The 15,817-nt window shown below is 43.0% G+C and overlaps 1 protein-coding gene across 1 annotated transcript in view; it reads left to right on the forward strand.

Moving 5' to 3' along the window:
- Window positions 1-15,817, forward strand: part of SPTLC1 (serine palmitoyltransferase long chain base subunit 1) — a 346,713-nt gene that overhangs the window by 278,659 nt on the left and 52,237 nt on the right. The window contains exon 12 of the mRNA XM_086961127.1: window positions 2,750-2,804. Within this exon, the coding sequence (XP_086817253.1) occupies window positions 2,750-2,804 (55 nt within the window). The remainder of the gene's footprint in view (window positions 1-2,749; window positions 2,805-15,817) is intronic.

A 15,817-nucleotide genomic window follows, 5' to 3' on the forward strand; every position in this document is an offset into this window, starting at 1 on the left:
GCCTGGACAGAGTATACATAGTTGGAATCCTAGCTTTTGGCCCTCCTGTATGGGTGCCCCTCCGTCTAAGTCATCTTCGGTAAAAAGTTTGGGCATCCACATCAGTGAAGATCTTTCTTTAAAGAAACAGGTGGGATCAGTCGTTTCCTCCAGTTTTTTTCAGCTGAAAAATTTTTTAAAAATTGCACGCTTTTTTTCCTTTTCCGCCCTTACTCAGATTGTCATCTCTTTGGTTTTATCCAGACTGGATTTTTCCAATAGTCTTTACCTCGGGCTCCCAAAAGGAGAGCTTAAACGCCTCCAGCTGGTTCAAAATCAAGCAGCCAGACTTCTTCTGAATATTCCCAGAAGGCAATCAGTTAGATCTGGCCTGAAACAATTACACTGGTTGCCGGTGGAACAACGTGTGGCCTTCAAGACGGGCTGCATTTTATTCAAATCCCTGCACGATACTGGCCCCCAATTCATCAGGAACCTATTCCATAAATACAATCCTTCCCGACACCTCCGGTCCACCCATAAATCTCTGTTGACTGTGCCGTCGTACAAGAGGAAACGTCTCGGAGGCAGCTGCTTTGACCATCTTGCAGCTGCCTTCTGGAACTCCCTTCCCCCTCACCTAAAGCTGAGTGACAATCTCCTCAGTTTTAGACATCTTCTGAAGACCTGGCTCTTTTCTCAGGCACACCCTTGAGCTGCCTCTTTTTATCAAATGTCTGACGCGCCTTGTTCCTCCTATAGCGCCATGAAGCCTCCGGGCGTACGAGCGCTCAATAAATACCAGTTAACATTAACATTAACATTAACATTAACATTAACAATTTTGTCCTCCACTGCAGCAGCAGGCTGCTCCTCATAGGTTTCTTCCCCTCCCTCCTCATCAAAATACACCCACTCTTCCATAGCTACAACACACAGTGGGGTAGATCAGTAATAAAAATCAGAGGTAGGCACAAGAGGAGTAAAACGGGGGGGGGGGGGCGGTCATCCACACTGCACACAGGAATTATCAAGACTTTAGTACCAGACCCCCTCAGCAAAGCTGTATGTCGATTATTGCAGCCCAAAGGGCGTCAGAGCCGAGAATAACAAGTATAAGGAGCGTGTGCTCACTCCCCAAAAGGCAAACTATTGATTACAGCCAGTTGGGCGTCTATCTCCACCAGCTAACTCGAAAAAACGTGGTGCAAATCAGTGGAAACGTTCAAAAACCGTGTGTAGCCCAATTCAAGTCCAAAATCCTACCAAATAGTAGCCCAATGGACGTGGGTGACGCTACACGCGTCTGCCGAGTGGTTATCGGCTCTTCTAGGCGTTCGGGCGATTAGGGGAGCCCTGCGCCTTTCGCGACCGACAGAAGCGCCGGCCGAGGGTTTATAATTCCGCAGAGCGGGTCGGTACTTGAAGCGCTAAAGCACGAAGGGCAAGGAGCAAGGCTCCGATCACGAGCGCTGAAGCGCTCCTCACATGGCCGCCGCCGCAGACCCACTGACAGGTCCCAGAGCGCGGAAACATCGCGAAATAAGCAAATTGAACAAATTCAACAGATATGGCATGAAAACGATTTGTGCACAATACAGCACCAGCCACAAGCCTCAATAAGGTAAAATCTATCACAATAATCGTAACGCTACATAAGCATATTACTCAGTCAATGTAAAGAATAAGGAGCATAGCACTTATCTCTTGCTGTGTGAGCAGCAAAGAAAGAGGAAGCTGGGACTGTTACCAGGGCTCTTGTAGGGCTAAGGAGGCGTGGCTTGGGCCAAGCATCATGGTTAATGTAGTTTATTTTTAAGAAACTGCGTTTATTGGCTGCTGTGAGTTTACAGTAAAAAAAAAAGAAGCATAATCTGAAGCCTCCGGTCCTGTAATAGAATTGACACAAGAAGCACACACCCTTGGGGATAGTGGAGACGGCCTATTGGTGGACTGATTACGACCTCACTGAAGCACCATGGGAGTGCTATTTTTTTGTTATAAAAAGCTAAAAGTTCAGGACTGCTGGAAGGAGGAATAAAGAAAGTTGCATCATAACCCACGCCTCAAGTGCTAACATAGAATTCTCACTTTCATCCTACTTTTTATAAATATCCTCCTTCACCGATTCCCTGATTTATTTGTGCTGACATATTTTATTCATGTGCTAAATCTAAACTGTAATCACTATCAAGGAGGGAATACAGTGCTGTTTCTTTTACAAAATCCATTCACTCTTCCAGAAAACCAGAGCCACACACGTCCTGCAATCATTGCCTTACCATTTGTTACATTTGGTTTCTTTGGGACTCCAGTTTGTTTGCCATTTTTAACACTGTGCGGAGAGTGTGTGTGGTTTAGGAAATGATAGATTATTTACGATTACTATATTTGCAGTAGTTTGGTTCAGTGAACCTGAATGTGTCAAGGAACAGAGTAATTACAAGGCAGGGCATTCTATCTATGCTTACATTTAAAAAGAACAATATAGAGAAGTGTTATCAGTTCTAATATTTATTATTCCTTGTTTCTCTGTAATCTTATATAAATTCTAGGTAGTTATTTGTGATCATATAATGTTAGAAAAGTAGCATGAGATTTTTAGCTCCTCTTACAGTCTCTGTGTCCTCATATTACATTAATGAAATGGTAATGTTTCATATGTTTTGCATTTATTTTTACGTATGTGAAAAGTGGCGGGATTGGATTAATGGTACAGTTTATCTCTTCCAGAATATTTAACAGCATTTTATTTCTTTTTCTCCTGTAGAGATTTTTCAGGTTTTGAGAGAGAAATGTAAGCGAATTCATAAGGCTTTACAAGGGTAAGTACATTCGTAAAATGTGTGAAGCTTCTTAACTTCATTAAAACATGGTGATCATGTCTCACCCATTTCAGACCTTGAGCCAGAGTTCTCGATTTACAGAGCGTGCTTAACGGAAGCCTACTGTGTTTTAATTGATCTGGTTTTTCATGATACTTTACTGATAAAAGAAATAGTCACTATTCATGCCGGTATTTCAATCACAGTAGCAAAATCAGGTATGTTTTCCCACTTCTGGAGCTTTGAAGAACAGATCTAAGCTTCACAGATCGCTATACTGTCTATTTTCTATATGTATATATTTCCACCCTCTGGTTCTACCTTGGGAGCCTTTCTGACGGCATAGACATTGTCTGAACCAGAAGTCACATTGGTGGGCTTGACTGGCCTCAACACACAGTTAGAGAGAAAATGTATTAAAACATCGTTTAGTTCAGTTTATTGATTATGCTTAGTCATTTAAAATCTTTGCATCAAAATCCATAGTTGAAGGCTATGTGTGAAAGATATATTTGAAGTGCCAAGTTAACAACTTAAAACATAAAGCATAAAATACATTTAAAGCGCCAACTGGCAACCTCAATCATTCTTTTAAATTCATAGTCAAAGGCTGTGTGCATAAAACAAGTTTAAGATTGGCATATTATATGGTACTTAAAACTTTTTTTTTTTTAATTCTATGGTCCACATCAGTCTCATTGTTCCCGCGGGAAGGCCAGTATTTCCTTATAAATAAAATGTGATAGAGTGCAAGTGCAGAAAGTGCACCAGTGTTGTATTAAATTGTTTTTGTTCAGTGTTTTGGGGAAGGGTGGTCCAGTTGTAGTCCATCGGTTTGTGTTCGTCGTATGTAATTGTTTGCATTAGTTTTGCTCGTATTACTTCAAGTAGGGGCTAATTTGTTATTTAGATTTTTAAGTTCTAGCCAGCGCTAACCCTTTCCTTTGGGTCACCTCCTTCTGGGCTGTAAAGGAGCCTTTCTTACCAATGAGCACCCCTACGTATTTGTACTCGTCTGCACTTTCTATCTGGGTCACACCCCAAAACCATGACTGTTTGTGTTTTCTTGTTATACGCCATGGTTTTCGTTTTTGCCAAAGCTGATGGTCAAATCGTTGGCCATGGAGTAGGCCTTAACGGCCCACTAATTAGGGACTGAATGCTTAGCCAAGCTTGTATTCGGAAAAAAATGAATTACTCTTTAATAGCACTTTAAAATATAAAAAAAAGGAATACAAATAGTAAGAAATGGCACAATGCTCTGCCTCCGATCCTAGCTTTGGGCGATCATAATAGGTGTTATGATCTAATTTGCAGTCTCCATGCATTGAATGTATGGCTGTGTGCTCAATCATTCTGTTTGAGCCAATTCTAAAGATATTGGACGTGATATTAATGATCTTATCCTTGAACTTTTTTTGTCAGTTTTAGTTGGTTGATACCGGGGGTGTTTAGTAAATGACCCACATGTGCACAAAATCATCATGTTTCAGGGAGTTCAGAAAATCATCAGCCATTCTAAAAATAACAATTCTGGGATTTCGTTTTTCCATTCTGCATGATTTTGCTAGTTGCATATCACAGTACCTTGTATATATATTTTCAACTGTAATTGACTTTCAAACGCCTGATTCTAGGGAGTTGATTGAGGAGTTGCGTTTTTATGGTATCAGTACTGGGTGAGTTTTTCATTAGCTGTGCATTCATTAGTAAGATTGCGTATGTATGCATGTATTTAGATTACCAAAAAGTAATTAACCGATCGGCACTTAAGATTCTGAGCTGCTTTGTAAAGTTCTTATCCCATGCCATGTAGGACATTAAATGATTGCAGTGCCACCAGAGTACCTTTAGTCGTATACTTGAAATTAAATAGAGGGCCGCAAAGGGCTTATTTATACTATTTTTTAAACAAACCTTATTGAGTTTTTAAACAGACATTCAATAAGACCCAACAATACAGTAAATTATGTACATTTAAGTGAGCTCCTCAATGATTTCCATTTACCCATCTAGAATGGTCCAGCTGGTCGTGCCTGTAGGCTATGGCATCTATCACTACCACCACCCACTTAATAAAGATATTACTGTTCTTCACATTTAGTCCATGAGGGTCTCTGCTATTAGCTCATTTAGTCGCTGCCCAACATTATACACCAACAGAAGAGGAGTAACTACCTCTGCAGCCTTGATCACGTGTTCTGCCAGGGACTAAAGTGTGGTGTTCAGCCTTGACAGGCTTATTTATACTATGTGAATCATTAGTTTCGTGGTGTTTCAAACCTTATTACAATTTAAAGCACTTTTATTTTGTTACTAAATTTGTATTTATGCCAGAAAATGACATAGTAGTTTGAACCTCATTGTGTAAGTGTGTGTGTTTGGGGTCGGTAATGCAAGCTTAAAAGGAAGCTCAGAATTTTATATAGATTGCAATAGGAATTAGCAGAAGTAATTTCACTACGACTACCAGTATTCAGAGTTCTCTTTGGTTTCTGATTCAGTTCCTTAGGGCCTGTTTTAAGGTAGTCTGCCCATGCGCTGCTCTGCGGCATGCTGTATTGGAGTAGGGAATAGACTCTTTCCGCCCATATTGGTCATTGGCCTTCCTAAATGCTGGCTTTTGATTCGTTAATAGGCTTGTTAGTCCCTCCTTAGTAGCGCCTTGTGTTCATTTGTAACCTGAAATAGCGTCCCTGTTTAGGGTCCGTCCCCCTGAGCACTGCAGAAAACCCGCCTTCCGGGGTATATGAAATGTTGCAAAATGATATGAACAGTCAAATTCAATATCAATTTATAGCGGTTGATTTGTAAGGTTTTTATTCGTAGTTCGAAATTAAGCTCTCATATCGATGAAATAGGTCAAAGGAAATACATTGTGTAAACTTAGTTAAATGAAGCATTCATTAGTTTTGATCATCCCTCCCAATGCATTTCGGGCTTCCTGAGCCCTTAGTCAGGGTAAATTTGAAGATGGAATCACGATAACCTTAAAAATCCACCGCTATAAATTGATATTGGATTTGACTGTTGGTATAATTTTGCAACATTTCATATACCCCGGAAGGCGGGTTTTCTGAAGTGCTGAAGGAGACACTATTTCAGTATCAGTATCCTACACTCATTGACCGGAGAGTGATACTCCTGAGGCACGTAACAAACCGAAATAACTTTTCACAACCTGTAGTGCGTGTTCCACCATTTAATTTCATTTGTGATCTCCCATGAGGACTGGCCCTTTTACTTCGTTTGTTACACGGTACGTCTTTATTAGTGTGTAAGCACTATATTCTTTAATGAGATTTTCCTATTGCATGCACCAGATGCTTTCCTGCAACATTCAGTGCGCCATGCACGCTTTCACTTTCCGAGCAGCTCAGGACAATGATGGCCGCTTCTCTGAGCATATCTTGCATTTTCAAGAGTTTGAGCTATTGGCATTGTAAATGACAATGCCTTGTATTTGTGTGTTCATTAGCAAAACCGATAAATAAAAGGCATTGTCATTTACAATGCCAATAGCTAAAATTCTCGCAAATGCGACACCTATTGCGTTGCAAATTCTTGTCGTACATGGTTTCTGGTGCATGCTGGTGGCTCACATTCTGATGTTCGTTGCTCACTTGGCTGGCTTTTGTGCTCAGATACTGGTGTACGCTCGTGTCTCAGGCTGCACAGCACTCATTCTGGCACTAGTTCCCTTACTGCCTTTGTTCATACGGGGATCCTGGTACGCGCTGGTGGCTCACTGCGCGCATTCTGGTGCTGGCTTCCTACGTGGCAGATTTTCAAACCGGGATTCTGGTGCAAAATGATCTTGCACGCTGCCCAGCCCACTCTACTTGTTTTCTTTTTTTTTTTTGTCATAATTATTTATTTGAGAATAAGAAATTCACAATACATAGAAACAAGAAAATGTATACAATATTCTAAAATAACTTGTGCTCATACCCAGTAACAGTAAATCCTATATAATAATAAACAATAAATATTACTCTGCTTGTTTTCTACATGGCAGGGCAGGTTTTCCTACACAAATCCTGGTGCATGCTTATGTCGCATGTTGCACAGCACACTCTAATGCTGCTTCTCCACATGTCTGGTTTTATGCACAGATTCTGGTGCACGCTGGTCTCTCATGCTGGACAGTAGTACACTCTAATGATGGTTTTCAACAGGGGTATTTTTCATGCACTTATCCTGGTGCACGCTCGTGTCTCGCGCGGCACTGCACACATTTTTACGCTGGTTTTCATACACTAATACTGTAACACGCTTGTGTCTCATGCTTCACAGCACATTCTAATGCTGGTTTCCCACATGGCTGGCTTTCACTCATGGATCCTGGTGAACACTAGAGTCTAGTGCTGCACAGCACAGTCTATTGCTGGTTTTCAAATGAATTTCTCCTACTGCAGGCACAACATATTTTACTGCAGCATTCAGCGTGCCATGTACGCTTTCACTTTCTAAGCAGATCGGGACAATGGAATCCGCTTCTTTGCAAAGAAATAGGTCTCACATTTATAAGAGTTTGAGCTATTGGCATTGTAAATTACCATGGCTTTTATTTATGTGTTAAGTAGCAAAACAGATAAATAACAGGAGTTGTCATTTACAATGCCAATAGCTTAAACTCTCGCAAATACGAGACCTATTGCATTGCAAATGCTTGTTATGGAATGTTTCATGGACTCTGCGGGATTAAAATGGAGCTGGTTGAGCTCTTGATGTGCAGGAAGTCACTTGTGCTTCAGTAAATGCAAGTCTCTTGCTGTTCTCTTTAACATTACACTCTCCCCAGTGTAACTTGTAAACGCATGTGAACTACATTGTGAAGTTCATTTCGGGTGTTGTATGCTATAGCCACCCGATATTTCACATCACGGTTTAGTTGATGGCATCCCTGACTCGGCCGGTCTCTTTCTCTGCCTGGTTCTGCATGTGTGTCTTGTCTTTTCTATGTTCTAGTAATCCGCCACTGAAGATTAGACATTGCTCAAAACTGTGTTGGGCAAGATATAATTTGCTGCATTCAGAGCATCCTCCTAGCGCGGCATTGTTTTGGTATTTCTGTGGATGTTCAATTAATCCTGGATTATATAAGTGAGATTAACTGTGCATGCCAGTACTGCCTGGTAATATTCATGCATTGTAGTATATAGGTTTGCTATAGTTGGAGTCATTTCGGTGCCAAAAAACCTTTTAGTCAAATGTATCTGTGAATCCCTACATGGAGCTTGGCTATTATTGATAGAACTTGCATTTTTGGGCGGTGACATATTAACAACAACTGGCGTTGCAGCAATCTAAACGTTTTTGTTCTTATGCTTCAGTCTGATAGAATGAACCAATATTTAGAAAAGTATATACTGGCATACTGTCCGTCAATTTTAAACTATCTTCATCGCTTTCTTTTACTTAAACGCTCTCAAGGTGTTTGCCTAGACTCTGAAAAAGGGTAACACTTTTTCATGTATATGTTCATTTCCTCATCTTACTTTTACCAAAGGCAGAATTTTTCTCTTTGTGCAATGCTTATAAAGACAGATTCTCATTAACTGGTGCATGCAATACAACAGGCAAAATATTATACACGAAATTCTAAGAATAGAAAGCTGACCGGCTATTGCCACTGGCAAAACCTCTCTAAAACGGTATTATTCTAATTATTGCTTTCAGGCCTGATGGTAAATAGTGGGATATTTGCAAGGTTTGGCTATTTAAATGATTACAGTTTCTTAAAACGTTATGAAAGATGTGTATATTTACGTACTTTTTAAAATCGTTACCAGACCCGTTTGTCTGTTTCTCAATGGCCTCTTTCTTATGTGCTTGTTTGAAGAAGAGAAAGGGTTGGTTACGAGTCCTGCGAGATGTATTCTGAGCAGTAATTGATTTCGTGTCATTTCTCTTTCTTATGTGTTAGTGTGATATGATTGGATTTTAATGATGGTATTTTATCTAATTGTGATGTGTATGTATTCTTTTATGATCATTTTAAATTTTGATCGAATAAAGAGTTTTGATGATTTAAAAGATGTGCATATTATCTAGTGGAGGGTGATTAAGGGGATATAAGCATTCGTAGCTTGGCTTCACATGCCATCTGCTGTGGCCCAAACGTAACTGATTCTTGGACTGTTGATGGATAATGTGGAAGCTGCCAAGTAGGACTGAACTAGAGTACTCTCTCCTATTTTGACCACTGCTCCTTCGCCAACCTTGATGGTTGGCTAGTCTAGCAGTGCTCTGACCTATCAGAGAGGCATTTACCATCTTTATTGTTTACGAATTGTTATGTGAGATGTTCACATTAGACAAATCCTTCAGTGCTGGGATATCCACACCACACCGCTGTGAAGTTGGAGAGGGACACATGAAGAATGGTTGTTACTGGTTTAGGAATGCCTACTAATGACGTGTTGGCATGCTCAATTTAACAACCTATTGTGGGCCTACAATACTCAGTTCAGGACTAAAAACAAGAGAAGAATCCCTACTGAGTTCTGGAGAATAGTCCCTGCTTTACCTGCTGGAGGAATTACCAGCAGAGTTTTATATTATTTATTTGATTGAATTACAGCGCAGTCTGCAAGAATATTAGAATCTTGGTCTGCTAGGGAAGCCTGCAATTTGAAGCATAACTCACCTCTTGAGACTGACAATGCCTTGATCCGTAGGTTACTGAAGCAGAGGGAGTTTGCTACATACTTAAAAGGACCATGTAACTAATGATAAGACGTTTAGGTTTGTTGTGCTCATTTACCTGCTTAATAAGAGAATTCTTCCCTCACATCAATATTTTGCTGATGCTTGTGAATGTATTTGTTTTTTTGCTTAACTCACTTATGTACATAAAGGATATAGATTATTTATCCCTTCAAGGAAAATGTTTCCCTCCTTTTCGTTTTTCTAAACTTTTTAGCATGAAGTTATTAACTGTGCACTTGTTTTAATCAAACTTAAGTTGTTATATTCTTGTTTGGCTGTACGTTTATGCTGGATGCTTCATGTACATTTCTCTTTGGGTATACTTTGATGCTGAGGCCAAGCAACCAAAGGAATTTGAAGGATAATCACAGAGACACTGGTTGACACTTGTGGATCTTTTTGTTTCTACAGCATAGGAACTCTGTCACCGTTCTCATACAGACTATGGCGTTGCTGCCCAAACAGAAAACAAGATCAATGCACACCAAGGATTTGGCAGGCATTGTAGTGCTTTACATGGTCTTGTCTTCCAGATAGGGCACAATTGGTGTAGTATAGACATGGAATCCTTTACTCCCTCAAATCAAAAACGAAGAAAATGTGAGTGGGGTCCTTTATCCTGTGCCAAGAGGGTGCTACCCATCTGGCAGTGACTGGACCATCAGAACAATTCCCCGATTTCCAAACACCTAGCAAGGTTCCTAAATACCATAGCCCATGAACAGAGCAGACATCGTCTGGCTGACCATAAGTGGCATCTTCATCCAGAGGTGATGCAGGGCGTTTTTGATTAATGGGGAATGCCCTGACTAGATCTCTTTGCCATCTTTGAGAACGTGCAGTGTCAACAATTGTGCATAATGAAGTTTCCTCCTGGGCGCCCGTTAGGAAGAGCTTGAAGGCAGAAATGGATGGAAAGACTCCTATATGCATTTGTATACTACTAACTCTCTTGCCTCAGAGTCTGAGCAAGATCAAGACAGACCGGGCCAAAGTAATTCTCATTGCCCTGGACTGGGCCAAGAGAGTGTGGCACCAGATGCTCCTGGGCCTGAACCTTTTTCTTCCGATCAGTCTTCCATTTTGGGAGGGCCTTCTGACTCGGCAACAGGGAAGGATCCTGCATCTGAGTGTGAAATTTAAACCTTTTTCGTTGGCAGACTAATGCTTTTGACCTGCTGACAGTTGTGGTTGATAGCATCCTTGCGGCCAAACATAATTAAATTAAGTCCATCTATGCTGGGCACTGGGACACATTTGACGCATGGTGTGATGCCTGAAATACCAGTCCCTTACAGGCTAAACTTTCTGATGGCTTTCAGTCAGTTTTTTTGTTAGCCCAGAAGGCCTTGAGGTGGACATAATGAAGGTTATTCAGCGAGCCTTAATGTGTTTTCCTGGTCAACCGTTTTTGCTGAAGTCGCCGGTTGTGATACATTTTGTAACACGCGTAACTTGCATCTTTTCTCCCAAGCAGTTTGTTATGCTGCAATGCAGCCTGAACTTGGGCTTGACGTTCATCATTGGCACAACCTTCATGCCATTGCAAAGCACCACCTTGAAGCTTTTGACTCTTAAAGCAGCCTTCCTAATTACAGGGGCTTTGGGTGCAATCTTCTTCTGAGGCAAACTGGCATGGAGATAGGAATCGCCCGGGTCCTAAGGTCATGACTCCCTTCCACTTTGGCCAATCGATCACTGAACCAGCATTCTTTGCCCTGCCTCACCCTTTGAAAGAGGACGAAAGGCTCCATCACCTAACAGGGCACATTTTTTTTTACATTGACTGCACAAAGGACCATTGCATGAACAATCGGCTTGTTACAGGATTTTCTGGTTCATAGAAGGGAAAATGGTGCAAAAGAGGATTCTGTCAAGTTGGATAGTCCTCTGCATCAAAATATGCTAGACATTGGCTAAGAAGCAGTCCCCAGAAGGCCTGGAGGTTCATTCCACCAGAGACAAGCCATCTGCAGTGGCTTTGACATGATTGTTGGTGTATACGTTCATGGAACACTCTTACCCTGACGGTCCGATCCGGCAGGAATGTCACTTTTTGAATTTGTAGGACTTTTTGCTCGAGTCCAAACCCTAAACCCTCCACCATTGGGAAGTTATATTATGTTAGGCCATAAATAAAGCGCACAATTACCCCAACGGGGTATCCTGGGGCTGCTATAGTATCTATTCTATAGGTGAAGAAACTTTGGTTATAAGTGTCCATCAGAGTAACAAGTTACTTTCTCTCTCTAATTCGGTTTCTGGTCGATACTCCCATCTAGCAGCAGATTACTCACTGCTCTCACACTTCCTCATCCTATTCTGTGGCCTCTTAAAGATCTAAAGAGTTCCCATATTATAATTTCAGAACACTTTCTCAAACAATTTGTTCCACGCTCCCTGTCTGAGGGCACAGCAGGAAAAAGCTGCATACAGTGGTCTGCTCACAGGGGTGTCGCTTATAGATTGCTCTGTGCCATCACTCATGGGTTGGTACAGAGTCACCACACTGTACAACTTAACAGTAAGCAGGACCATTACTGTTAGATTTCTCCAGATCCATCCTTATGCCTGGGGCTATTCCTAAAGGTGACAAATCTGCAATTTGAGTATTCGCTAGAAAGTGTGTTACTGAAGGTAACTTAGTGTTCGAGGCATATGAGGTGCAGATCATACACTATGCATAGATCCCCATCTGGTGTTGGCCCGGATGTTTGCAGTTTTTTATTGTCTTGGAAAAGTCTTTGGAAGTCACGAGTTGGGTGACTCCTCCTTTTAACAATAGTGTGCATGGGCATCGACTCCATCTTCAGATTGTTTTTTTCCTCCATCGGGCTAGGATGTGTTCCACGCATTCCAGTTTGGTATTGTTACTGAGTTAACTTACAACGCGTAATCCTTACCTAATTCTTCGGTATTGTCTCAATCGCGTTTACCCTTTCGACACGCATCTCTACAAACTTCTGGTTGCGTTTGTCGAAGCAGACCTTCGGGCCAACCTGCGCCATCAGACCTTCGTGGCTTGTGGAAAGGACTCCATTCAAATAAAGTCCTCAGTGTGGATCCAAATTTCCACACGCTGATCTGCATGAGGTGTGCAACCTGTGCCTTTCACCTGAACACGAGTACAAAGACTGTCCGGCTTGTGCTTCTTTCCGCTCCAAGAAAACAATCAGAGATCGTCAAGCTCTAAAAAGCATGGCTCGATCATCATCGATACCGGATGACGTCTTCCAAGAGGGCGTTGATGTACCAGAACAGGAGTGGATGGAAGAAGAAGTCTCTGAGGCCAAAGAATCTGACGCCGAAGGCAAAGGGTCGTAGGTACACAGGAGTGGATGGAAGAAGAAGTCTCTGAGGCCAAAGAATCTGACGCCGAAGGCAAAGGGTCGTAAGTACTGATGTCGACCCTCTCCTCCCCCCCCCCCCCCCCCACCCACCCATCCAAAGGCTTTGGTAACACCTTCACCTTGGCCCTAAAGATCCTGTTTACTGTGAAAATCCTATTTATGCCTAAGATACTGCGTCAACAGCTGGATTTGAGGAATCTGATGCTCCGATAATGCAGCGACTCCAAAAGCCCCTCAACTCCAGGCAGAAGTGCGCCTTCATTCACCCTGTCCCCAGTAGGATGTTGGTGAAAATTCCTCTGCCAAATCCTTCAATGATCCATCCCTGCACCAGAAGACTTGCCTTTGAAGAAGAACCCTTGTTCGAAGCCCTTTGGTAGCCTGCACTGAAGAAACACAAGGACAGTGACGCAAGCCATCATCCTCGGTTTGTTCCACCTTTACCTCTTCCTTCCCCCACCTCTATCACCAACTCCACCACCCTGCCACCATGTTAAGACACATACCAACTCCTCTGCCTCCACCAGAGTAACCTGAGGGGTCCTCATACACCATATGACCGGGCCCACAGATAATCCATGGGAAGACTACAGGGTTGGTCCCTCTGGTGAGGCTTGCTTGAAACCCTACCCGGTTATAGCATCATTGCCGGATGATACCACAGCCTGCCATGCGGTCATCCAGAGGGCTGCGGTGCACTGTAAAGTGGACATGTACGTTCAGGAAGAAGGGGACTTCCTAAATTGAGACCCTTTCCTAGTCCGGATGCCTAGTCCTGTTCCTACCCATACTGAAGGCAATGGTCAAATCTATTGTAGAAAATATCAATGAGCCATTAAGGGCTTGGATGGTATTACTTTGGGAAGAGAAGAATTATGAGCCCCAACCCAGTGACTCTACCTACATCAGGACCTCCCCTTCTCCCTCGTTCCCCTATCTGTCTCCTAGTAGTCCATACTTGCCCACAAGAGGTAGTACTGCCTAGACCACATGTACAATCTTCCGTGTTCCTGAGATTTGGATTTATCTAAATGCCACATCCCGCAGTCAACTTCCAGAGATCCAACCGTTCCAGGAATCTTTGTTGAATATAGTTACAGGGAAAGCCTATCCAAGCAAACCGAGATAGGTGCTATTCCAGCAGCTGCTGCCTCCTTTTTCATCCCAGTCGTCTGTTCGTGGGGACACGATTTGATCCTTTACACAGTTTCTTTCCTAGAAGGTGGCAACCTTCTTGGCCAGAAGTTTTTAGGCACAGTAGCAAGCTGCTATCAATCATTTTGCAAGTCTTATTCATTCAGGTTCACGCTGATAAGGTTCTATAAGGACCGTTTACACATTTTTCCCAGAGTTAATTCACCTTGACCAGACTGTAGAGGTGACTAATTTCAACCAGACTATATAGGGCCACCACATGCTACATGTTAAAAGCGCTGTTATGTAGTACATTGCCAGGATCAGACATTTTTGCAAGTCTGATCAGCTTTGTATCCTTCACGGATCCTCACAAGGGTTATCCATTGTCTGAGACAGGTATAGCAAGATGGATAGTAGAGTGCCTTCGGATTTGCTACCATCAAGCTAAGAGTTGTACGTGTAATCCCCCCTCAGCTCTTCTTCGCCTCCCACCACACTTCATTAATAAGAAAGGGGCGACTGTAGGAAAGTGCCCCTTTTTGCATGGTTGCCCCCCACTTTTCGCCTGACGTCTGATGCAACCTGACTTGATGTGCCCTGGGTCCCTGCCAACCAGGTTCCCTGGGGCCAGTGTTTCCCAAAACTGCACCTTTGTACCCACATTTGGCTCCTCCATTGCCACAGGTAAGTCCCTTGTAAAAGGTACCATGGATAGCAAGGGCAATATGACTATAGAAGGCCTGTAAGGGCTGCAGCACCTATTGTGCCACCTGTAGAGGCTCGTACCTTAACACACAAACACTGCCATTGCAGGCTGCGTGTTTTGGTGCAGAGAAAAGTGTAGAGTTCGAAATGGCACACATCTCTGTGTGCTATGCTTGCAACCCACTACCTGGGGCCTAGGAAAGCCACCCCTCTAGCAGGATGCACTAGCCCTCAGGTGAGGTTACAGTGGCGTGAGCCATGAGCCCCCAACAGTGTCTAAGACTATTCTTAGACATTGTAAGTGAAGTAAAGCCTTAAAGAGTATATGGTCTGGGAGTTGTTCATTACAATCTCCACAGCTTCATAATGGCTTTAATAAAAACTGGGAAGTTTGGTAGCAATCTTCTCATTACATTAAACCCACACTGATGCCAGTGTGGGATTCAATGTAAAATGCACTCTGAAGGCATCCTAGAGATGCCCCCTGAAAATCAACCAACCCTGGTGTAGTTCCTGAATGGCTTCCTGCCATTTGCCACCACAAGACAGGGGTCAGGACCCCTGGGTAGGGAGCCTCCGCTCTTTGGGACCATAAACAAAGCCCATCCTGGGTAGAGGTGTCATGCCTCCAGCCCCAGGATGGGTCCACAAAGAGGAAGCTTCAAAGGCCTGCTTCCTTGGAAAGCTGCCACTGCCTTTTGCTGCCCCCAGCTACTTGCTCCCACAGGTTCCAGCCCCCACTTTGGGCAGGAGAATCGGTGAGAAAACCAAGCTAGGAAGAGAGGTGTGCCTACCTTTGCCAACCCCACCCCTCAGGTGGGGGAGGCGAGGTGAAGTATACATCTCAGTCCCCTCCATCTTGAAGATGGGAATCAGCCAATTAGGGATAGGCTTATGCCCCCTCCCACTGGAGGGTGGCATAATAGGGGTTTACCAACCCCAATGAAGGAACCCATTGGTACTGACCTGCACACCCCATTAACACCCCTAAATCTAGTATTTAAGGGCATCCCTGAACCTTGCCTCCTCAGATTCAAAGAACAAAGAAGGACCGAAAAACCGTGCCGATCCAGAAAAGAGGACACCTACTGCTTTGGCCCCAGCCCT

The sequence above is a fragment of the Lissotriton vulgaris genome, chromosome 3_1 (assembly GCF_964263255.1).
Source record: "Lissotriton vulgaris chromosome 3_1, aLisVul1.2, whole genome shotgun sequence".
In the NCBI taxonomy this organism is placed as follows: domain Eukaryota; kingdom Metazoa; phylum Chordata; class Amphibia; order Caudata; family Salamandridae; genus Lissotriton; species Lissotriton vulgaris.